This window comes from Mytilus californianus, unplaced genomic scaffold (genome assembly GCF_021869535.1).
Source record: "Mytilus californianus isolate M0D057914Y unplaced genomic scaffold, xbMytCali1.0.p SCAF_8, whole genome shotgun sequence".
Classification (NCBI taxonomy): Eukaryota; Metazoa; Mollusca; class Bivalvia; order Mytilida; family Mytilidae; genus Mytilus; species Mytilus californianus.
The window spans coordinates 28,284,349-28,310,057 of record NW_026262734.1 but is presented as its reverse complement, the minus strand read 5'-3'; the positions used below and the strand labels follow the sequence as shown (position 1 = coordinate 28,310,057).

The window sequence follows — 25,709 nt, the reverse complement described above, 5'->3', positions numbered from 1 at the left end:
AAATTGCTTTAAGCAGTTCACATGAAACTTTGGTGAATTATTTATAGCTATTGATGTAATCTCCCTATTGATTTTCATAAATTTCAAATATGACATTGAGAAGAAATTGAACTTTATTTGTTTATAGTCTGGCAACAGATTTATTAAGTATTGCACAACAGCACAGTGTATTGCACAACAGCAAGAAATCTTTAATTGAATATAAATTCAATTCATATAACCGATTTCAAGTTCATTGACTACATTTATTCAGAAACTATAATATGTCAAATATTTAATTACAATCCAAATTCAGACCTGTATCAAGCTTGAATATTGTGTCCATTTTTGCCCCAGCTGTTCAGGGTAGTACCTCTGCGGGTGTATCCAGCTGCGCTCAGCGAATCAGTTTATTTCTTAATTAAGAACTCCTTTTTATACGACCGCAAAAAAAATTTTGTGGTCGTATTATATACTCGTATATTGGTATGACGTTGGCATGGTCGTCGTCCGAAGACACATTAGTTTTCGCACTCTAACTTTAGTTTAAGTGAATGGATCTCAATGAAATTTCAAATAAGGTTCAATACCACAAAAGGAAAGTGGGGATTGATTTTGGGGGTTATGGTACCAACAGTTAAGGAATTAGGGGCCAAAAATAAGCATTTTTGTAACTTCCAGACATAACTTGTGTGTAAGTGTATGGATCTCTCTGACATTGTACCACAAGGTTCCATATCACAAAGGGAATGGTGGGATTGATTTTTGGGGGTAATTGCCTCCAAATTTTAGGAATTAGGGGCCAAAAAGGGGAAAAAAACAAGCATTTTTCTAGTTTCATGACAATAACTTGTGTGCAAGTCTATGGATCTCTCTGACATTGTATCACAAGGTTCCATATCACAAAGGGAATGCTGGGATTGAATTTGGGGGTAATTGCCTCCAAATTTTAGGAATTAGGGGCCAAAAAGGGGCAAAAAACAAGCATTTTTCTAGTTTCATGGCAATAACTTGTGTGTAAGTGTATGGATCTTTATGAAATTGTACTACAAGGTTCCATATCACAAAGGGAAAGCTGGAATTGAGTTTGGGGGTAATTGCCCAAAAAGTTTAGGAATAAGGGGCTAAAAAATAAGCATTTTTCTAGTTTCCAGACAATAACTTGTGTTCAAGTGTATGGATCTCTCTGAAATTGTACTGCAAGGTACCATACCACAAAGGGAATGCTGGGATTGATTTTGGGGGTAATTGCCTCCAAATTTTAGGAATTAGGGGCCAAAAAGAAGCATTTTTCTAGTTTCATGACAATAACTTGTGTGTAAGTCTATGGATCTCTCTAACATTGTATCACATGGTTCCATATCACAAAGGGAATGCTGGGATTGATTTTGGGGGTAATTGCCTCCAAATTTTAGGAATTAGGGGCCAAAAAGGGGCAAAAAACAAGCATTTTTCTAGTTTCATGGCAATAACTTGTATGTAAGTGTATGGATCTTTATGAAATTGTACTACAAGGTTCCATATCACAAAGGGAAAGCTGGCTTTGAGTTTGGGGGTAATTGCCCTAAATGTTTAGGAATTTGGGACCAAAAAGGGGCCAAAAAACAAGCATTTTTCTAGTTTCCAGACAAAAACATGTGTTCAAGTGTATGGATCTCTCTGAAATTGTACTGCAAGGTACCATACCACAAAGGGAAGGCTGGGATTGAGTTTTGGGGTGATGAATCATAAGGGGGTTCAAACTTTTTTTCTTTAAAATTTTCCATTTTAAATTGGTTATTTCTGATTTATATATAAAAGCAAATAATAATGATATGGTTTGAATAGGTAAATTAAATTTTTTTAAGTATCTTAGACCACTTTCATTCTGTGTCAGAAACCTATGCTGTGTCAAATATTTAATTACAATCCAAATTCAGTGCTGAATCAAGCTTGAATGTTCTGTTCATACTTGCCCCAACTGTTCAGGGTTTGACCTCTGCGGTCGTATCAAGCTGCGCCCCAGCGGAGCATTTTATTTCATTCATAAATTACTTTATGCTTGGAAATATAATTTTGCTTGGAGTTGAAAGAGTTGACATGTTGCAATGTACATTTACTCTACATAGTTCTATGGTACCAAATCAAAAGTTTATATAAAGAAAGAAGTCAAAGGTTTCCCATCATAGTTTAGTTACATACATTTTTTTTGTACCTGAGGTCGTTGAATATAGATCATTATATAAATAAGGAGATGTGTTATGATTGCCAATGAAAAAACTAAGGATTTTCTTATCCAAGGAATAGATTTCCTTAGCCGTATTTGGCACAACTTTTGGGAATTTTGGGTCCTCAATGCTCTTCAACTTTGTACTTGTTTGGCTTTGTTACTATTTTGATCTGAACGTCGCTGATGAGTCTTATGTAGACGAAACACACGTCTGGCGTATTAAATTATAATCCTGGTACCTTTGATAACTAATTTGACTATAAACATAGATAAAAAAGGTACAAACTGGACATAATGCACTAGTTCATAAACAAGTGAGAACAATCGCCTTCATATAGTGCTCAGAATATGACATTCATAAAACTTATTCAATATCATTAGAGAACTCTAAATCTTAAATACTGAAAGCCACCTCTGATAAGTACACTGTACTATGCAAGATAATGATATAACTGGACTTAAAATACACACAACCTGTAATTGACTGCCTTTACAGCGCTTTCGTGCTTTGATTTATATTATCCCGATTTTAATCCCTTAAGACTAAATAAACAAAAGGCAATTATGGTAATCAGTTGCCGAGTTGGCCATCCCAATGAATGATATTTAAAAAAAACGATATTAAACTTTCTTTGATTCAAATTCGAAGTTCTGACGTAAACTGTTAAATTGGCAGTGCATCATCCGAAGTGTGGAACATCAGCGTACTTATATCTGCTTAGACTCTTTATTTGTGCAAAATAACGTAGTCAAAAACTTTACTTTCGTTTTTAATCTGAAACCGGATGTTATCTTGACAATGGTAAAACATAGACCAGAGACGGATACGTAAATTCCGTGTACGTTTGCAAAGCATGAATGAGTGTAAGTAGCTCATTCTACGTTATTTCTTCAAGAAAGTATTCGAAATAAACGTGAGATAAAGGTATCAATGACAATTTAAGCATTTTTTTAAGAAATTAGGATGCATAATTTAATTTCACACCTGCGCACATGCACATGCGCACACATGTACTAGTTCAAACAGAGACATGTCTCTGGTTCAAACAACGTGGTTATGACGATTTTTCATTTTCACCTCTTTAATTTTTTCATCAAATCTTATTTGTAAATGTATTTCTGATAATTTAAATCTTTTTGACTAAATTAATTAGATGCAAACCGGTGAAATGTAAGAAAATAACTTTGAATAGACCGATCAATGTCCGGTTCAAAATAGTTTACCTGTCACCTGAACAGGTAAATTTCAGCTGTTCGACAACTAATTAGCCTTGATTAAAATGTGAAGGTATTAAAGTAGGGGTTGTTTTGATAGTACTTAATGATCATGTCACTTTTATGACCGGAAATGTGTGGCTGTTAAAGGCAAAAGGTTGGGTCAAAAAGATCGCGAATTATGTTAAAATGACCGTCTCTTAAGAAAGCCTTGAAATCTAAAAAGTAGTTGACCATTTCGTGCTTTGCCAAGCCGGACTTTTACCGGACATTATACAAATGTCCGGAATATATGACCGTTTTGGAAGCCTTGGTTGTAAAGGGGATATTTTAATTCAAGTTTTGATAAAATTATATGTTTTATGCCAAAAAGCTGTTGTTTGCCATGTTTCATAGATATTTGTAGCATACTGGTAAAGATTAATTTCTATTAATTTTAAAGTTATACAATATGTTCAGTTAATTTTCATTTCTTCATTAATGTACATGTCATACTGTAAATTCAGAAATTATTGCGACGTTTTTATTATTGTGAATATTTGCGACAGGGTTATAATCGCAATAATTTAAACTCGCATTTTGAAATTTTTTATATGAATTAAACAGGCTTTTTCTCAATATCGCAAAAATTAAAATCGCATTTTAGTCTAAAATGACAAAATCGCAATAATAAATGCACGCAATAATTTCTGAATTTACAGTATTGATCCACTGTTTCACAGACTGCTATTTCTGCTAGATGTAAAACACCACTGTTTGAGGAGCCTAACATTCTTAAGTAGTTTCCAAAATACGAAGTTTGTATTTCTGAAGCTTAGAATGCTGACTTTTTAAAATGCTCGTAAATATTTTAATTTTTTGCAATCTTTAGTGTTATCAGGGATTCATTATAATGGAAATGCCTAAAACGTTGATGTTAACCTGTTAAGGTATTTTCAGTTTCAAAACTTTTCATTATGAAAGCCATTTATGCCTTCGAGCAATGATAATCCTTGGCTGTATTTGCAAGCCTTATTCACTTTGTAGGATTATTTCAAATTGAAAAAGGGCTTCCTTGGCCAAGTGGTTTAAGGAGTTCATCTATAGTGATCGTTTACTTGTCATCACTGAGGTTGTGTGTTCGAAAGCCTGCTTCAGCAAGATGTGTTCTTCTCTGATCTTAATTGACCAGGATGCCAGATTTCTTGCTGAAGGTCATGCTCTCTTTGGGAACTCGGGCTTCTTCCACCAATAAAAACTGACCACCATGATATAACCCAGTGTTGAAAGTGGTGTTAAACACAATCAATCAATCTTATTGAAAAATGGCCTTAATAGTTGTTACATCTGCTGGATTTCATTTGGAAAGCCAGAATCATGATTGATGTACAATGTACTTATAATATGTGTTCCCAAACCTCTTAGACTGAGTATTCAGGATGATGTGTTTTAGGGGAGAGGGACATAAGTGACATGTCAAGATGATACACTTACATTTATTCCTTACTTATTCTGAAAATTCCATTAATTTTAGAATTAAGATTTAGATGGCCAACAAAAGGTAATGGTATACACACATGGTACATGTATAAGTGCATGTAAAATCCTCAATATTTTTTTCTTTATATATCCTCATTGTATTACTATATAAGTGTATGTTTTATATTAAAATAAAAATTTAATCCTGCTGTATTAATTAAATGCATGTGATTGATATTACAAATACTGAATTACTAAAAAAATTGTGTATGATTTTATATGAGTATTTATCATATTTTAGTCTTACTAGTTAGGACACAGTCGTCGGTCTTCATGTTTTGTCTGTATAAATAATGAAAAGTGAAGTAAAAACAACAATATTGTCCAATGAAAGTTACTAACTTATATCCATCTTTTTTCTCAGATAATATAAAAATATAATTTGTAGGAACGAATTTAAGCTTAAACGAAGGCATATTCTATCATATTTTTGTTCATAAAATTTTTTGATTTGTTTTAAGATAAAAAAAAAAAGAATATGGGAGCTAACTTTTACACATCAAAAAATCTTCTTATTTTAAATAAGGGTCTTGGAGTTAATTACAGGTCTAAACTACCTAATAGTCCTGTTGAGGATGACTCGTGCATTTGGCAAACTATTGTAATCAAATCAAGAGATTGAAAAAAAAAGGAATTATCAATGTTATATCAACAGAACTAAGATGATTTAGATGTTGCCATAAAACCTAAACAATAGAAAAAATTGTAAATAATCACAACTTTTGCTTCACAGAGGTAAAATAATTCTTAAAATTGTTTTTATGCCCCCGCCGTAGCGGAGGGGGCATTAAGTTTTATCCTTGTCCGTCTGTACTTCCATCCGTACGTACGTTCGTCCGTCCGTATGTACGTCCCATAGTTGGTTTCCGTTCTCTAACTTTAGTTTGCCTCAACCAAATGTAATGAAACTTATACACAATGCTTATTACCACAAAATACAGATCAAGTTTGAATGTTGGTGGTGTCACTTTAACCGTTCTAGAGTTATGCCTCTTTACAAATGGAAAAATTGCTGAATTTTTCCTTTCCGTTCTCTAACTTAAGTTTGCCTCAACCAAATGTTATGAAACTTATACACAATGCTTATTACAACAAAATACAGATCAAGGTTGAATTTTGGTGGTGTCACTTTAACTGTTCTAGAGTTATGCCCCTTTACAAATGGAAAAAAATTGCTGAATTTTTTGTTTCTGTTCTCTAACTTAAGTTTGCCTCAACCAAATGTAATGAAACTTATACACAATGCTGATTACCACAAAATACAGATCAAGTTTGAATTTTGGTGGTGTCACTTTAACCATTCCAGAGTTATGCCCTTTACAAACGGAAAAAATTCTGAATTTTTCGTTTCCGTTCTCTTACTTAAGTTTGCCTCAACCAAATCTTATGAAACTTATACACAATACTTATTACTACAAAACTCAGATCAAGTACAAATTTTGGTAGCATCACTTTTACTGTTCTTCAGTTATTTCCCTTTATAACTTAATATGATATGCAAGTGGGGGCATCATCTGTGTCCCATGGCCACATTCCTCATTTATTTTTAAAAAAAACCAAAAATTTTACTAATTTATTTTTATATAGATGTCAATTTGGAATGGCATTTATTGAATTGCCTCCTATGCTGACACAAAAAAAACTTAAAAGAAATAACTTGCTGAAATTTAAAACTACTTTTTTTTGTCAAGTTAAGCTATTTAAGTGTGCATTTAGCCATGTTGTGTAGACTAAATAAGACCCTGAATACATCTTCTGTTATTTTTAAAAATCAGGAGAAATTATTTTTGTATAACATGTATATCTTTAATAAAAGCATACATGTACAATCTATAATTCACTATTCAGTATAATAATAGTATCACTCCCTTACTGGTTTATTCTCATACATCATTCTCAAAATATTTCAATATTTAATTTAAGGAAAGTTTGATACTGAAACCTTGTAGTACATATATCATATAAGATGTATGGTATGATTACTGTGTGTTGTGTTATCTACAGCACATCTCTGGAATAACTTTTTTCAGGTGCTGGAGACTAAAAGTTTGCATTTATTATTAAATTTATACTGTAATTTCTATAATTTTCATCTGAAAGGCAGAGTAAGAGAATATTGCTCATGAGATCCTCCCCCTTTTTTCCAAGTTTTGATTTTATTATTCAGTTATATCATATATTAGCTATCTTTCTCCAATTTTTCGTCTAATTTTGAAAGCTCATTTCACTCTTATATCAGCAAAATTACATTTATAAAGCAAATGTTGATATTAAAAATGTAAAAATGTATGTCTCTAAAAATGTCAAATCATAATCAATAATTTGCTGGTAACAGTTGGTCATGTGATTGTAATTCTAATTTCCAGTACACTCAATTTCATGTGATTATTACAAGCATTTTATGCGTTGTTCAAAAGTCAAGTATAGTTTTTACATAATCCTTATAAGTTAACACTGAATATTTATCAATGGTTTCAACATTAGAACAGTTTTTCATTATATGAATAATTTGTAATTGATATTCTTGGAGGAAAATGAAGACTATAGTTTTTTTCAAGGGTAAAGTTTTCTATGTCTGATTTTATTGTTATTTCTTAAATTATATATATATGATTGATATATATAAGAATGTGTGAACAATTTAAGAAAAAATGACTCCAGAGAAGGCCAAAGACCACAATTAATGATCCCGCTTTTCGTTGTCCACGAATATAGTTCCTTTTAATTAGAGTGTATTTTTTCTTAATTTTTTTTCTTTCCCTTCCTCACTCATTTCTTAGATTTTTTTGGATGGAAATGAAAGAAGAGAGGTGAAATAAACTTTTGGATGTTGTATTTTAACTGATTTTGATATGGAAAGAGTAATTAGGCCAGGTGCAAAAAGGTGATATTTACAGTTTTCGGAACATCTCTTGACTTGTCCATAGGGGTATGGATGTGTATTGGCTAGAATTGTAAGATGCTGGGGAGCGATATTTCTGAATGTTTGATATATGTTTGGACTAGTACCACACACAAAATATTTGACAAAAAGAACCGGAGCATTTTTTTTAATGAAACAAAACGTTATAAAGAACTAATAGAGAATTTAATTGTGGTCTGTGGCCTAAGAGGTGAAATTCAGGAAATATTGAATTTGTACTTTGACAACTTCCCTGAATGATATAATTATATTAATTTGTCAAACTACATGAGAATAAATGATTTCCACTTTTATTTGATAGAAATTTTGTAAAAAAGTGACATTTCAGCCTACATGCCCAAAATTGAACTTTTTCAGTTGTTTCAATATTTTTACAAAAGTAGCATGCTTACTTTCTCTCTCACAGGTTTTTCTGATTTTCTACTTGTGTTTGTGGTATCTAATGTAGATGTTTAACTCATTTTTGAACACTAAACATACAAAAAAAGTAGATAAAATCAGAATAAGAGTGCAAAATGTGCTGCTTTAATGGTCCTAGTCTAACGGTCAGTATGAAGCAAGTGAAAAATGAGGTTCTATGCACATACAAGTTGAATTCCTTTTAGCAGATTTCACTGAAACTGTATCAAAAGCACTTATTACTGGTTGTTTGACCTTGTCTGTTTCACAGACTACCTTTATTTTCTTTTGTTTGATAGCTAGTGGTTAAAATATTGGCCTTTTGAGGCTGAAATTTCATGCCGGTTTTAAAAAGTAAAGTAAATAACTTTGCATTAGATCATACTGTCTACATATATAGTTGAAAGTGACAGTCTTGTTACATCCAGGCTTCATGTTTTATCATATCTGAGCAAAGATTTGAGCAAAAAGAAGCATATCTTCATCTCCCATATCATTTATATGCTTTTTAATATGCAAATGTGGGGAACGACCTAAATTGACAACCTGTTTTTTTAAGCTTGACATTGCTGAAGACCATTTTATTCACATGTGTTCTGCTATTTGAAACTTATATTTCCATTAAAAGTACATTTATAACATGTAAAAGGTTTTTTTATAACTTAGCAACTTCAGAAAATTGTGGTAAGTGAAAAATATTACATTGCATATAAGGCCTCACTTCATTTGAAAACCTCTATTTTTTGGCACAGGCCCATATGAAATTTACTTCTGGCCATTTTTTATAAGTCTGAAACATGAAGTATGCTATCTGTTGCTTTTAATAGGTGATAACTTATACATAGAGACATTAAAAAGTGTAAGTTTTGGTATATTTTGGTTTTTAGAAGCCCAAATTTGATAGTTGAAATTATTCTAATTCAACGCCACAATTCAGCACCCAAAGTTCAGATATAAAAAATGCCACAATTTTTATAATTGGTATCATATGGCTTTGAAACTTTGTAAACTGTTTCATAGTACACTAAGCTTAAATCATACCAAGTTTTATTAGAATTGGTCAAGGTTTAGACCCCTAATAGGCCAAAGACCACAATTAATGATCCCGCTTTTCGTTGTCCACGAATATAGTTCCTTTTAATTAGAGTGTATTTTTTCTTAATTTTTTTTCTTTCCCTTCCTCACTCATTTCTTAGATTTTTTTGGATGGAAATGAAAGAAGAGAGGTGAAATAAACTTTTGGATGTTGTATTTTAACTGATTTTGATATGGAAAGAGTAATTAGGCCAGGTGCAAAAAGGTGATATTTACAGTTTTCGGAACATCTCTTGACTTGTCCATAGGGGTATGGATGTGTATTGGCTAGAATTGTAAGATGCTGGGGAGCGATATTTCTGAATGTTTGATATATGTTTGGACTAGTACCACACACAAAATATTTGACAAAAAGAACCGGAGCATTTTTTTTAATGAAACAAAACGTTATAAAGAACTAATAGAGAATTTAATTGTGGTCTGTGGCCAGAATAATATACAAAGGGGAGTTAATTTGTTAAAACATTAATCTGTCAGATATCATTATTATTTGTCTTTTTTCTAGATTTGTGTAGGTTTCGCTGATCCATAATTAGGAAATTTGTAATTAAATAACATGAAAAATGGACTGTGAATTCTTTAAACATGTTTTTATTTTTTCTCTAAGACGAGTTGTGAATAACAGTGAAAAATATATTAAACATTATCATGATTAGAATATAAAAAAGAGATAATAAGGAAATTATGTATTGAAAATGAAATTACAAAACCTAATTCATTTTGTTTACTTCCAATTTAACATGACATAAATGTTATGCAAGTAACAAAACTGTCCCAGACTGTACCATACTTAAATTTAATGTTTACAATGAATTAAAAATATGATAAGATTTAATTATGTCATATTGCCCAAGATCACCCATTTAATTCTTTGGCCTCAGGTAGGTTATGTGCAGATCACCTGTCGCTTTTGTACAAGTATGGGGCACCCTTAGGGAGACTTGTTATTACAGGGTTTTTGCTTAATTATTTCAATGATTGTGTATTTTTTAAAACTTTAGTTAGTGTTTCAAAACTCTGGAAATAATTTAGAGTGAATTGTTTTTAGATATTTGGTTAAACAATCATTTGTCAATAATGAAACAATTCAGAATTAAATGCTGGTCAAGACCTGTTATTTTTGTTGACCCTCATGTGAACTTTGATTTAGAATGTCAGCTGTTGGAAATAATTGCATCATCACACCTCTTTGTATGTCTCTGTAGATCAATACAAAACTTCCTTTGAATCTGTTAAAACAAAAAAAAGACTGACCATTAAACTTGTAAATTGGTCTTTCAAACTATCCTTGGAAAATCTGACACATGTATTTTTATACTTTTGATGGAAACTGGAAAATACAAAAAAGTATAAATTTTGAAATGGATGAATATGTTGTTATTAATATTCAAGTAACTAATGTGTATACATGCACCTCAGAATATATATATTCATGTGATGGTAAGTTTACAAATTTTGGTTTTGCTTTGAAAAAGTATGCAATCCTCACAGCCAAAATTAAAACATTCACCGAATTGGGATGATGATAAAAATCAAAGCATGTTCAATGTAGACGTGTGACAGAGTTGTTAAGTCACCACTGGAGATTTGAAAATTTTCAGCTGGAGTTTTGGCCTCAAAACTTGAGATTTTTTATTGACATTTTTATCGTCGTCACTACAATGTATGTATTCCCATTCATCTTTGTAATTAATTTTTTTTTTCCGTTACAGAGAGTCAAACTCAAGAGAAGACTTCGAAACCAGTGACTGGTAGACCACTTAACACAGATACTCAACAAGTTGGCGCAGAGTTCGCCAAATTTTTGCAGACTCTACGTAAGAACACGGCTGTAGATGTGTCTAAACATATTAAAGCCATTGTGGACAAGATGGGAACAATAACTGAAGCTCCAGTAGAAGAAATGTCAGAAGTTGTACAGGACTTCTACCAAACACTGTTGGATAGAATGGCAAATAATGCATTGTATAAAGGTAGGGATAATTGTGGAACTGAATGAGTAAACATGAAACAAACATCAACTTATCAAATGGGAACTATGCGCAGGTGTGTTCTAGGGGTACGAATGCATCTTTTTAGTCATAATTAAGTTTATATATACATAAGCTAAAAAAAACAAAACAAAGAGATATAGAACCTTTTCAAAACAAACAAAAAAACAATTAAAATTTATTTTGTATTAAATTTTCCAATGAACCCTAAGGAAAATAAAATTAACATTTCCTTATGAAACTACTCTTTAAAATTTAAACCTTGTTAAAAATACTTTATGTAAGGTCCTCTGCAGAGGGTCGTCATTTGGTTAGATTTGATGAAAAGTATGGTTACCAGAGGGAATTTTTAATTATATATATGATTGGCCATTTTTAAAAAATCTTCTCTGAACTTTCAAAGTGAAAAGTTTTGAATTAGATTACTTAAAACAGAGTTATCTAAAGCAAAATTTGTCAGAAGTTATCTTCTCTTGTGTAGTTAAGGAGTATGTTTGCTGTCTAGAATAATTGTGGATTATTGTCTCTCTGACCTCATATCTTTCATCATATTAGTGATTATTACATAATAAGGAATACCCTAAAGTAACTATTTTAAGTATGCAAAATTTGTGCAAACAAAGAGACTGTTTTACTATATCTACTTTATCTCTGTTGTCTCTGTACTTTAACTGTTGTATGATGTTTAATTTAGATACTGTAAACCAATTTATTTTCACAGATACATTATTTTTTTATACGCCCATTTATGGAACATATTATGTTATACTGTTGTCCCTCTGTCCGTTGTCAACATGTCCGACAGTAACTCAAAAACACTTTCACCAAATTTTATGAAACTTTGGTGAATTGTTTATATTTGTTAATGTAAGCTCCCTTTCCATTTTTATAAATATTCGATTTTAAGCTTCCGAGTTGTGGGATTTTATCCATAAAAAATGCAGGATTATTCCACTTTTCTGACTATAACTCAAAAATGTGTTGAACAATTTTCATGAAACTTTGGTGAATAGTGTATATATATATATATATATAAACTATATGATAATAATAATAATAATAATAAATTCTTTATTTAAAGAGGGTAAACTCAGTTAGTTACAATAAACTAATCTTCCCTGAGTCCCTCACATACAAATTACAATACAATCAAAAACAGATATTTACACATAGTTAATTTACAGTTAGTTCAATGTAATATTACTAACATGATAAGATATAAGGCTGTTCAAGATGCACATGTAGTCAAAAAATCAAATAAAAATAAAAGAATATACAAATACATTGTAGAAAACATAATCTTATCAGGACTGTGTTAAGTACTTCTTAATACTTTGTTTTAAAGTATAAGTGTTTTGAGCTTTACACATTTTGTGTGGTAGTCCATTCCATAACACTGATCCAGAATAAACAAAAGATTTCTTAAATAGCTCAGCTTTTAGCTTAGGAACTATCATATTACCTTGAGTGACACCTCTCAAGGAGTAAGGATTATTATCTGATTTCAGTTTTAACTTTTGAACTAGGTACATTGGTGCTTCCATACGCATACATTTATATAGAAGTAAATATTTGTGGTATTTGATTCTATTGTCAACTGTCATCCACCCAAGTTCTTTAAATAAGGGGGCTGAGGGGGATAATGGATCTGCATCTAGAATTAATCTTGCTGCCCTTTTTTGGAGTTTTAAAATTCTTGTTACCCCTTCATTTTTACATTCACCCCAAATAATACAGCAGTAGTCAATCAGGGGCAGAATATACCCATTGTAATATGTTTTCCTTGCATTTATATCTAAAAATTTCTTTATTTTAGAAAGAAGGTATATTCTGGATGATATATTAGCACAAACTTGGTCAATTTGATTTCTCCAGCTAAGTGTGCTGTCAATTTTAACACCTAATAATTTTTCAAATGAAGAATTTTGTAATACTTTTGAATTTATTATCAAGTTTGGTTGATAAGTCTGAATTGATAGTTTCTGCTTTGTTCCAGTAACCAAACATTTTGTTTTGTTTGCATTAATGAACATGTTATTCATTTTGCACCACTCTTCAACCCTGTATAAATCTTCTTGAACATCATCATGTATATTTTCTATGTTTTTCCCTGATTTATGAAGAGTGGTGTCATCAGCATATAGGTCTGTTTCACAATTTTCAATGCATAAGGGAAGGTCGTTTATAAATAGCACAAACAATAGAGGACCAAGTATAGAACCTTGGGGTACACCAAATTTTACATGTTGTTGTTTAGAGTAAACATTACAATGTTTACCTGCTGTTTTCTGTTATTCAGGTATGACTTGAAAAAACTAACAGTAGCCTCACTAAATCCATAAATTTCAAGCTTTAAGCAAAGAATGTCATGATCTACCAAATCAAAATCTAATAAAATTGCTAGGTTTAAATTACCATCATTCATTTCTTGCAACCATTTGTCAATGATATTAATAAGTGCAGTTTGACAAGAATGCTGCGGCCTGAAACCAGATTGTGTAGGGTGTAAAAGTTTAAGTTTAGATAAGTATTTGTACATGTTATTATAATAATAATAATAATAAATTCTTTATTTAAAGAGGGTAAACTCAGTTAGTTACAATAAACTAATCTTCCCTGAGGCCCTCACATTCAAATTACAATACAATCAAAAACAGATATTTACACAAAGTTAATTTACAGTCAATTAGTTCAATGTAATATTACTTACATGATAAGATATAAGGCTGTTCAAGATGTACATGTAGTCAAAAAATCAAATACAAATAAAAATAAAAGAATATACAAATACATTGTAGAAAAAATAATCTTATCAGGACTGTGTTAAGTACTTCTTGATACTTTGTTTAAAAGTATAAGTGTTTTGAGCTTTACGCATTTTGTGTGGTAGTCCATTCCATAACACTGATCCAGAATAAACAAAAGATTTCTTAAATAGCTCAGCTTTTGGCTTAGGGACTATCAGATTACCTTGAGTGACGCCTCTCAGGGAGTAAGGATTATTATCTGATTTCAGTTTAAACTTTTGAACTAGGTACATTGGTGCTTCCATACGCATACATTTATATAGAAGTAAATATTTGTGGTATTTTATTCTATTGTCAACTGTCATCCACCCAAGTTTTTTAAATAAGGGGGCTGAGGGGGATAAAGGATCTGCATCTAGAATTAATCTTGCTGCCCTTTTTTGGAGTTTTAAAATTCTTGCTATCCCTTCATTTTTACATTCACCCCAAATAATACAGCAGTAGTCAATCAGGGGCAGAATATATCCATTGTAATATGTTTTCCTTGCATTTATATCTAAAAATGTCTTTATTTTAGAAAGAAGGTATATTCTGGATGATATATTAGCACAAACTTGGTCAATTTGATTTCTCCAGTTAAGTGTGCTGTCAATTTTAACACCTAATAATTTTTCACATGAAGAATTTTGTAATACTTTTGAATCTATTATTAAGTTTGGTTGATAAGTCTGAATTGATAGTTTCTGCTTTGTTCCAGTAACCAAACATTTTGTTTTATTTGCATTAATGAACATGTTATTCATTTTGCACCACTCTTCAACCCTGTATAAATCTTCTTGAACATCATCATGTATATTTTCTATGTTTTTCCCTGATTTATGAAGAGTGGTGTCATCAGCATATAGGTCTGTTTCACAATTTTCAATGCATAAGGGAAGGTCGTTTATAAATAGCACAAACAATAGAGGACCAAGTATAGAACCTTGGGGGACACCAAATTTTACATGTTGTTGTTCAGAGTAAACATTACAAATGTTTACCTGCTGTTTTCTGTTATTCAGGTATGACTTGAAAAAACTAACAGTAGCCTCACTAAATCCATAAATTTCAAGCTTTAAGCAAAGAATGTCATGATCTACCAAATCAAAAGCTTTTTTAAAATCTAATAAAATTGCTAGGTTTAAATTTCCATCATTCATTTCTTGCAACCATTTGTCAATGATATTAATAAGTGCAGTTTGACAAGAATGCTGCGGCCTGAAACCAGATTGTGTAGGATGTAAAAGGTTAAGTTTAGATAAGTATTTGTACATGTTATTAGAAACATGCCTTTCTATTAATTTTGATAAAGTTGGAAGAACAGATATAGGTCTGTAATTTGTTGCTAAAAGCTTGTCACCATCCTTGAAAACTGGTGTTACCTTAGCATTCTTCAGTAAAGAAGGATATATACCAGTATCTATCATTCGGTTAAATATGTATGTGAGAGGTGATGCAATAACAGGGGCGCTTAATCTTAGGATTTTTGGTCCTATATTATCCATACCAGATGCTTTGTTTATATCAAGTTTTGTTAACTCATTAAATAACTCATTCATGATCACTGGTGGTATAGAAAATTTATCATGTTTATGTAATTTATTTTTAACAAATTTGCCAAGATTACTGAAATCTGCTTTGTTTACAGGTGTATAACTTCCTTGTTCTCTTAATTTTTCAGCACAGGAAGTGAAAAAGTTATTAAAAGTTTCTGCTATTGATTTTTTACTTTTAGTTGTATTGTTATCTTCTGTGGCTAACTCATATGGTGTATTTTTAACTTTTGGGTTCAGACTGTGAAGACATTTCCATAAAGTTTTAGGGTCATTGGAGTCTTTTACCATATTTTTATAATAATTCTTTTTTGAGCTATCTATGACATGTTTAGTTTTATTTCTCCAAAATCTATACTCACTCCATAAACCAAGTGCATTATATTTATCTCTCATATTCCTAGCATAAATGATTTCACTGTTATACCATTCAGGCTGTCCGTCCCTTTTAACTCTCTTTTTAACAACAGGAGCATGTTTATCTAAAGCTTTGTTCAACATATCATAAAACAATTGTAGACAGTCAGAGGGGTTTTCTTCAAATTCAATTTTATGAAAAGGTGTAGTTTGCAGATCTAATAAAAATTCATTTTGGTTGAAATTTTTGAAATTTCTATAAGTAATTGTACTGTGTGTATTCTTTTTTCCTATATTTGCTTCTTTCCTTGTTAAACAGATAGGGTAATGGTCACTAATTGCATATCTACACACATGTGATTCATGTACCATAATTGGATTATTGACATAAATATGATCAATCAATGTACTAGAATCTTTTGTTACCCTTGTGGCATCTACAATCAGTTGTTGAAAATTGTACGATTCTAAAACATTCAGCCATTTTTGAGGAGGTAAAAAATGATAGAATGATTGCATTATTTGTGTTGGCACTCTGGCATGGCAGTAAAATCAAAGATATGAAACTTTGAAAGAACTAAATTGATTTATAAAAAAAAATAATAATAACAAGTTTTATGTTGTGATATTTTATATGATTATATGTATGATATATATTCTATGATAATCTCATCCACTTTATGTGAGTTTTAATTTTATCTCCATTGATATGTTTATGTGTTATGAATGAGAATGTATTGTGTATTATTGTCATTATGTCCCTTTAGGCCCTTGATTGGAAATAAAAAACTGACATAAGTTCCCTTTTGATTTTTTATTATTTCTGATTTTACGTTTTGAAGTATTGAGACTTTATTCATAAGAAAAGGGGAGATTTTCCAGTATTTCGGACAATAACTCAAAAATGCTTTTAGCAGTTATCATGAAACTTTGGTTTGGTGACTTGTTTATATCTATTGAAACAAGCTCCGTTTTGTTTTTTATAAATTTCTGATATGACTTTGTGGAGTTATGGAACTTTATTAGTTGAAAAATTGTCGAAAACTGTCCAGTTGGCAACGGCCTTATCATGTGCTCATGGCACACTCTTTATTTGCTAAGCTCTTCCTAGCCGACTTTGCATCGATTTATTTTCTCTATTTTCTAATTTTCATAATTTTTTGATATAAAGGAAGATCCAAGTTTTATATTTGTGTAAGTCATGAAAATAAAACGCTCATGAAAAATTAGTTTATTAACAGTATTCTATAGCATTCCTCAATAATTTGTTCTTTTTATAAAAATTTTGCGGTCGTATATTGGTATGACGTTGGCGTCGTCCTCGTCGTCGTCCGAAGACACATTGGTTTTCGCACTCTAACTTTAGTTTAAGTGAATGGATCTCTGAGAAATTTTACCGTAAGGTTCAATACCACAAAAGGAAGGTGGGGATTGATTTTGGGGGGTTATAGTACCAACAGTTGAGGAATTAGAGGCCAAAAAAGGGCCAAAAATAAGCATTTTTGTAACTTCCAGACATAACTTGTGTGTAAGTGTATGGATCTCTCTGACATTGTACCACAAGGTTCCATATCACAAAGGGAATGCTGTGATTGATTTTGGGGTTAATTGCCTCCAAATTTTAGGAATTAGGGACCAAAAAGGGGCAAAAAACAAGCATTTTTCTAGTTTCATGACAATAACTTGTGTGTAAGTGTATGGATCTTTATGAAATTGTACTACAAGGTTCCATATCACAATGGGAAAGCTGGGTATGAGTTTGGGGGTAATTGCCCTAAACGTTAAGGAATTATGGGCCAAAAAGGGGCCTAAAAACAAGCATTTTTCTAGTTTCCAGACAATAACTTGTGTTCAAGTGTATGGATCTCTCTGAAATTGTACTGCAAGGTACCATACCACAAAGGGAAGGCTGGGATTGAGTTTGGGGGTGATGAATCATAAGGGGGTTCAAAAAATTTGAGGGAGGGATTTTTTTTAGTTTTTTTTCCTTTTTTTTTTCTTTAAAATTTTCCATTTTAAATTGGTTATTTCTGATTAATATATAAAAGCAAATAATAATGATATGGTTTGAATAGGTAAATTAAAATTTTTTAAGTTCTTAGACCACATTCATTCTCTGTCAGAAACCTATGCTGTGTCAAATATTTAATCACAATCCAAATTCGTTGCTGTATCAAGCTTGAATGTTGTGTCCATACTTGCCACAACTGTTCAGGGTTCGACCTCTGCGGTCGTATCAAGCTGCGCCCAGCGGAGCATTTTATTTTAGGCTATAGCCAAGATATATTGGACAAAGCCATGTTTTATATAGAGTTAATAGTTTTGTTCTTTTTGTAGGCTATAGCCAAGCTATATTGGACAAGGCCATGTTTTATATAGAGAATTATTAATTTTGTTCTTTTTGTAGGCTATAGCCAAGATATATCGGACAAAGCCATGTTTTATATAGAGTTAATAATTTTGTTCTTTTTCTAGGGTATAGCTAGGATACATTGGACAAGGCCATGTTTTATATAGAGAGTTAATAATTTTGTTCTTTTTCGTAGGCTATAGCCAAGATATATTGGACAAAGCCATGTTTTATAAAGAGTTAATAATTTTGTTCTTTTTGTAGGGTACAGCCAGGATATATTGGACAAGGCCATGTTTTATATAGAGAGTTACATGACGGTTAAATTGTATGCAACACTGTTCTGTCCATCTCATACAGAAGACGAACAGAAAGATTTACATGTACAGAATCACATACGTAGTTTACATTGGGTCACACCTACTCAGATAGACACTCCCATTAATGAACATGATCAGAATGTTAGGAAGTTGGTGGATAAAGCAATAACAGGTAATTAAACAGAAGTATTGATGTAATTGATGTAATAAGAAATAGAATCAAGTTTGTATTATCAATCACCTGCTTATGTTTGCAATATTTGCTACTGGACATTTAAAGTACAGTCATTAATCAGTTTTGTGAATTAGGATCATTGTTTGAACCGAAATGCCACTATTTTAAAGGAAGAAAGGAAAAGGTAGCATGTTTGTTTTAAAAATAATAATTGGTAGGGTTTGATTACACCTTGCAACCAATATTAAACATTAAACCACCAGCAGACCTATGTAGCATAGTTTCATATATTTGTCCACCTGATATTCAATTAAAACCTACATTGAAATAAAATAGAGAATGGAAATGGGGAATGTGTCAAAGAGACAACAACCCGACCATAGAGCAGACAACAGCCGAAAGCCACCAATGGGTCTTCAATGCAGCGAGAAACTCCCGTACCCGGAGGCATCCTTCAGCTGGCCCCTAAACAAATATGTATACTAGTTCAGTGATAATGGACGTCATACAAAACTCCAAATTATACACAGGAAACTAAAATTAAAAATGATACAAGACTAACAAAGGCCAGAGGCTTCTAACCTTTTTTCAATGCATTTACTGACACTGTCATCAGTAAATGTATATAACAACATTTAGATCTCTCTGGACATTAAATATATTAATTAATCCAGTTATAGAAGAGAGGCAAAAGATACCAAAGGGAAGTTCAAATTCACAAGTCGAAAACAAACTGACAATGCCATGGCAAAAAATGATAAACAATGGAAAGAAAAACAACAGTACACAAAACACAACATAAAACACTAAAAACTGAGCAACATGAACCCCACCAAAAACCGGGGGAGATTTCAGGTGCTGCGGAAGCAGGTAAGCAAATCCTGCTGCACTCTTTTCTGGTCATAAAAGTGACACAAGGAGTAAAAAGTGTAACCAGCCCTAAATGAATTACCCTGTCATTAGAATAAGTACTGACAAGGGTTGATTGGCTGAGAATATGCCCACCAACCAATCACAGATGTAGCCTTAAACAGACCCTGTATGTTTTTCTTGGCCTAATATTGTATATACATGTGTAGTAATATATTATCTTATGTGACTCTAATAATTTTTTCCCAGAGATTATAGACATGAATTCAAAGAAATCACCACCAGATAAACTAGACTGTGTAACCAGATGTTGTAAACATATATTTGACATTCTAAAAGTATCCTTAGAGGGACCAGCTAATGCTGATGATTTCCTGCCAGCATTGATTTACATAGTGCTTAAAGCTAATCCACCACAATTACAGTCTAATATACAGTATATAACTAGGTTCGCTAATCCTAGTCGACTGATGAGTGGCGAAGCAGGATATTATTTTACTAATCTGGTGAGTTTTGTACTATATTTTTATGCCCTACCTAGGGGCATTATGTTTTTCAGTCTGTGCGTTCGTTCGTTTGTCCGTTTGTTCGTCCGTCCATCTGTTTGTCTGTCTCGCTTCAGGTTAAAGTTTTTGGTTAAGGTAGTTTTTGATGAAGTTGACATCCAATCAACTTGAAACTTAGTACACATGTTCCCTACGATATGATCTTTTTTTTTAATGCCAAATTAGAGTTTTTACCCCAATTTCACGGTCCACTGAACATAGTAAATGATAGTGCGAGTGGGGCATCCGTGTACTATGGACACATTCTTGTTTAAAGCTATATTGCAATCACCATGTCTGTCTGTCAGTCTGAAATCTGCTTGTCTAATAAATATTTTGTTGAAACTACAGAACAGAATGACTTCATATTTTGTCAGCAGCTTGACATTGATAAGTTACAGTTTGTGGGAGAATCGAAGCTCAAATTGATTGATTTTCCGATAAAATGTTTGTTTTGTTGTTGTTTTGTGATTTTGTATTTTTTCCAATGATATAGTCAAATAGGTTTTATTTTAGCATGTTTAGTTTTCTGGTAAATTTTCAATTGAGAAAAATAATACTAAACCAGCAAAACCATTTCACTTCATTTAATTAAAAAGTTATTCCCCAATTGTAGTCGCATGTTTTTTAGGAAAATCAATATATATGATTCATAAAGGTTAAATGTTGTCTTGGGCCAAATTTCAAATGCAGTGAAAATGCAGTCAGTGACTCAGACAAATTACAAAAGATTGTCCTGTGTTTCATTTGAAATTTACAAAACAGTTCTTTTTTTAACTTATTCATTGATATACAGTTATTGATTTGGTTTGAGATCAACAGCTGTTTTGTTTGACCGGAAGACTGAACTGTTGTCCTTACCTGACAAATCAGTCTCAAATCAGACCTTGAAAATTTTTGATTGACCTTGGGGCAGCTATCTTTGTGGGCCAGTTGATCAACAGATATTTTTTGTTGTAAGTGACAGTTGTCCTTCAATCTACCTTCATAATTCAAAAGTTAAAAAAGAACAACATGCTTTAGCTGAATAAATATGACTCATGGCTAAAACATGGTGTAATAAAATTCTTTTTGAAAGAAACATCCGACATAACACTAGTCATGACTGACAATGAAAAGCAGTATTTTAATGATGATCAGCATTGATCAACAGTCAATAATTTGTTGTCCATGCTGGAAAAACTGTTAAAACAGTCAAAGTACAAAATGTAATTGCAAAGAGAAAATATAATAAATTTAAATGTTTAAATACCCCTTTCTGTTTCATAGCAGTGAAGAAAAAAGAATAGGAGAGGCTTACTCAAAGAAGAGTTTTCAATTTGCCTCTCTTAGGTTATTCGTGTTTAAGTAAATCAGAAATTAATTGATTTGTATAAACCTGCATATATTTTAATAAACTCATTAGAAAAAAATACTCTCTTTTTCAGTGTTGTGTTGTATCCTTTATTGAGAATATAAATGCGGAGTCACTTAATCTTACACAGGACCAGTATGACAGGTATATGTCTGGAGAGGCAATCCCTCCTCAGCGAGGTAATGAGTACATGTGTGAAGGACTACGCTTAATGTACGATAACTTAAAAACATTATCTGATCTAAAACAGAGACAGGAAAAAGTAATGGCGGACACTTTACAACTCCAAGAAGATATGAAAGACTTTAAGGATAGCTTTAAGCAAGAAATCCAAGACGTGCTTGAACGGACTCCATTAACAATTAAGCCAAGTAAAATGAAAGTGAACTTAGACGATGATAGTGGATCCTTAAGTGATTTGCCTACTCCTTTAATGCCAATGATGGCACCTATGTCTGGTGATGTGATAGGTGAGGACCAAAGTAATTTAAACAATACTCCTTCTATTGACAATCATGAACAAATACTGTCTTCTTCAAATGGATAGATGTTGCTTATGAAGTATGATTAATTGCAATACATTTATTTTATTTTGTCGTAATGGGCTGTTTCTTGTGCAAAACAGTTGAAAAAATACTAGAAGATGGCTATATAATGCAGCCATGTTGTTGTAGACAAGCGCAAGTCAAAAACATAGATTTGTTTTGGAAAAATGAACTTTTATGATTAAACAATTCAAATACATTTAATGGTATTTCACAGTTGAAATCACCTTAAGCAATGTTGATACTTACTTCAAGTTTTGTAAATACGTGTGCATATATGTGTATAAATGATAATGTGAAAGAACAATATGTAGAACTGAATTTCTCCGAACAAATATGCTAACACTCTTATCTGTCATTTATCAAAGTTATATTATCAACAACATGAAATCAGTGAGATGGAACATCAAGATGGGAGAAAAGTTGATGGAATAATCTTTTTTCTGTCTTTTTATTTTGAAAATAATTAGGGTTTGAATATTTAACATATTTAAGGAACATCCTTTCAATGTTCAATAAGCAAGAAGTCTTTTTCTTTATTTTCCTTAATATTCTTTTCTTTTTCTGTTCATCTATAATTTTGGACAACTTAACTTGCTACCGGACAGACAACAAAGTTCAGCAATTTTTCAGGGTTGTTTAAAAATGAAAATATCAAGTACTTGCCTCTGGTATAAATTTTTGTCTTTTCATTACAAGGGGCAATTAAGCCTTGTAATCATGCTAATAAGGTCTACTCTCTTATTAAGGGAGACATGTTGCTGTAGTACTATTGGCAAAACATTGCATATCTTTCAGCATTAATTAATGATATTTGGCATGAAACTGTATTACTATAAGACAGTGTGTGAAATATCATCATGACCATCATCATGATCATGTGACCTCATGATCAAAATATTTGATTTTTTATTTGACATACATAATTTGTTTTATCCTTCAGTAGGCATATGGGATTTTGATATTTGGGACATGGGTGAAACATGATCACCTCAATACAATGTGTTGAGTACCATTAAACCTTGACCTTTGACCACTTCTTATTATGATAATTTTGCTTTTACATGTTTTAACAAAAGATGAATTTGAAATAGGCATGGTGGAAATTTGTTCAGCCAGCTTCAGTATTCAAAACCCCTAGTTGTTCTTGATATTTTTTTTCAAGTATTAATGGGATATGCTTTTGCTATTTTCAGCTTAAGAAACGTCAGATTTAATCTAAGACTGTCATCTCTGCTGTGTCTGCACTGCTGCTAATAATCAGCTCAGTTATGAGGGTCTTGATGCATGGGGTCTACAGAATAGAGAATAATGAGCAAAAAGTGCTCAATAAAGGACAAAAAATATAAAGAATAGAGTAAAATAGGCCACAAAAATAAAAGAATAGAGAATATGGGGTGCTTAAATATAAAGAATAGAGAAAAATGGTTTAAAAAATTAAACAATACAGAATCGATGGACCCTCATTGTGACCCTCAATTATCGATCATCAAACATTTAAAGTAAAGCAAATTTTGATTGTTTAGGATAATTTTCTGAATCCAGCTGAATTTTTTAATACTTATTTATTTAAGTTGTACTTTAGCATGGGTAGGGATATTTTCATGGTCTTGCATTGGGGACAAGGGATAAAGTTTATGTTTTGCACACCCAAATCATGTTGTAAATTTGTTGGTATAACATAACCAACATCATATTTTTCTTTTATTAAATTTATAGCTATTTCCATTGGTGTAGTTGAAAGAAGTAATAACTCATTCATGTCATTTTAACACGCAAAAGCAGAAGAGTATATTTGGAAAGAAACTTACCTTTAGACTTGTAATCTATTGTTTATATTAAATGTATCTGTTTTTCACCACAAAAATAAACAACAAATATTGTTGATCATGTTCATGTGGATGTGGTTAGCATTCCAATGTTATCAGAGATTACTTATACCCAAGCAGAGAGGGTATAACAATTTCTCATATGGCAAGCTTTTCAGTGTAAACAAAATATGATCATACATATGCCACACATTATTGTTTTGTGTTTTCATTAGTTTTGTGCATTTTAATAAAATTTATATAAAAATAAAAAAAGTTAATTATGTTCCAATATAAAAAAACTCATTGCAGAGTAGCTAAACAAAGCATCATTTTGCTACATACAATCACAGAAGATAACAATATACAGTACATTGACTTACTTGAATAGGTAAAGTCTACAAAAGTACAAAATATTATTTTACAACCAATCACAGATGATAACAACATACAGTAAATTGACTCCCTTTGATAGGTATAGTCTTCATAAGTATGATGGTATTATAATATATGTGTCTTTCATATTGTAATAACTGGAACAAATAACATTTAATAATTTTTACAACTTGGAATTTACCATGCCAACAGAAGAAAAAAATAAACTACAGATGGATATAAACTTTATTTGGTGATAACCTGCAACAGAAAATATTATTGACTTTTTGAACATTAATTTGAACTGCACATATTGTAACATTTGTATCTTTTAACTTTTTCCATTTTGTTTGGCAAGTGCCCCCTTGCACTTGTTTACCAAACTCGTTTTTCTTGATAACATATTTTTTAAAGGGCATAAGGTGTCTGGCATAAATATTCATATACCTGAAATTATATTTCAACCCATTATAAGTCCTGAAAGTGTCTAAAGTAAGGAAATATTTAAGATTTTACTATCGGTCAAAACCGTGTTTCTCGTTTCTCTGCTGTGAAGAGCCATTTTACTGATCATGTGACCGCAGTAGGAAATATTTTTGTCGTTGTAACTTAATACCTTAAATATCAAAAGTAGTATTTAAGAGTAAGAAATAAGGCATTGTATTAATAATTTTATTAAAGCTTCAATGTTTATACCTGTAAAAGAATAGTTTATAGGAATTATATTGTTAACCAGTTTACCGCTGGAATTTAATATAAGTACTCCCGTCGTCTGCTAGTACTACGCACTGCTAGAACTTGGAAACAAATCTAGTTACAAATATTTATGCTTCTAACTATAAAGTTTAATAAAGGAAAAGTTAAGACTAAGTCCCATCCCTTTGATAATTAATGGACAGGAATTTTAATGTCGATTTTATATATTATTTCTTAATGTGCAGGTTTTCCTGTCAAGCCCCTATTTTGTCGGACATTTTCCTGTCAGTCCTGACAGGGTTCTCATTGGTCCTCAGGGATCCCTGGCTAGATCCCTTATTTTCGATTGGCTTTCAGGGATCTCAAAAGAGTATAAATAGGGCTCTGCACAGTGAAATGGTGGATAACTTGTTAGCTCAAGCCGAACTAGTAAGCTTAACCATCTTCTTGAAAGTTTATCATTACCAGACCAATTCCAAACAGAAAAGCCAAGCAGGTTAATATACTTTAATTCATTATGATAAGATGAAGTATTGTTAAGGGAAAGAAATGTAGCGGCAGTTATCCCCCACCACACTGAGTGACCTAAATGTCCTGAAAATGATTACCAACTAAGGCGTCTGCATTTGTGTATATATATATATAT

The 25,709-nt window shown here is 31.7% G+C and overlaps 1 protein-coding gene and 1 long non-coding RNA gene across 5 annotated transcripts in view; both read left to right on the top strand.

Annotated features, from left to right (window-relative positions):
• Window positions 1–24,268, top strand: part of LOC127712577 (rab5 GDP/GTP exchange factor-like) — a 49,904-nt gene extending 25,636 nt beyond the window's left edge. For 2 of the 4 annotated variants that reach the window (XM_052219084.1, XM_052219085.1), the window contains exons 4-8: window positions 4,917–4,943; window positions 11,051–11,311; window positions 18,640–18,867; window positions 19,990–20,246; window positions 21,713–24,268. In XM_052219084.1, coding sequence (XP_052075044.1) covers window positions 4,917–4,943; window positions 11,051–11,311; window positions 18,640–18,867; window positions 19,990–20,246; window positions 21,713–22,186 — 1,247 coding nt within the window. In that variant the 3' untranslated portion in view covers window positions 22,187–24,268. Of the gene's footprint in view, window positions 1–4,916; window positions 4,944–7,334; window positions 7,481–11,050; window positions 11,312–18,639; window positions 18,868–19,989; window positions 20,247–21,712 lie in introns of those variants that run through there. The other 2 variants (XM_052219087.1, XM_052219086.1) reach the window with 2 other exon arrangements.
• On the top strand, window positions 12,779–16,430 carry LOC127712580 (uncharacterized). Its single transcript, XR_007987170.1, has 2 exons — window positions 12,779–13,152; window positions 14,661–16,430. It is a non-coding gene; the product is annotated as an uncharacterized LOC127712580 (long non-coding RNA).
• Window positions 24,269–25,709: the final 1,441 nt, after the last annotated feature.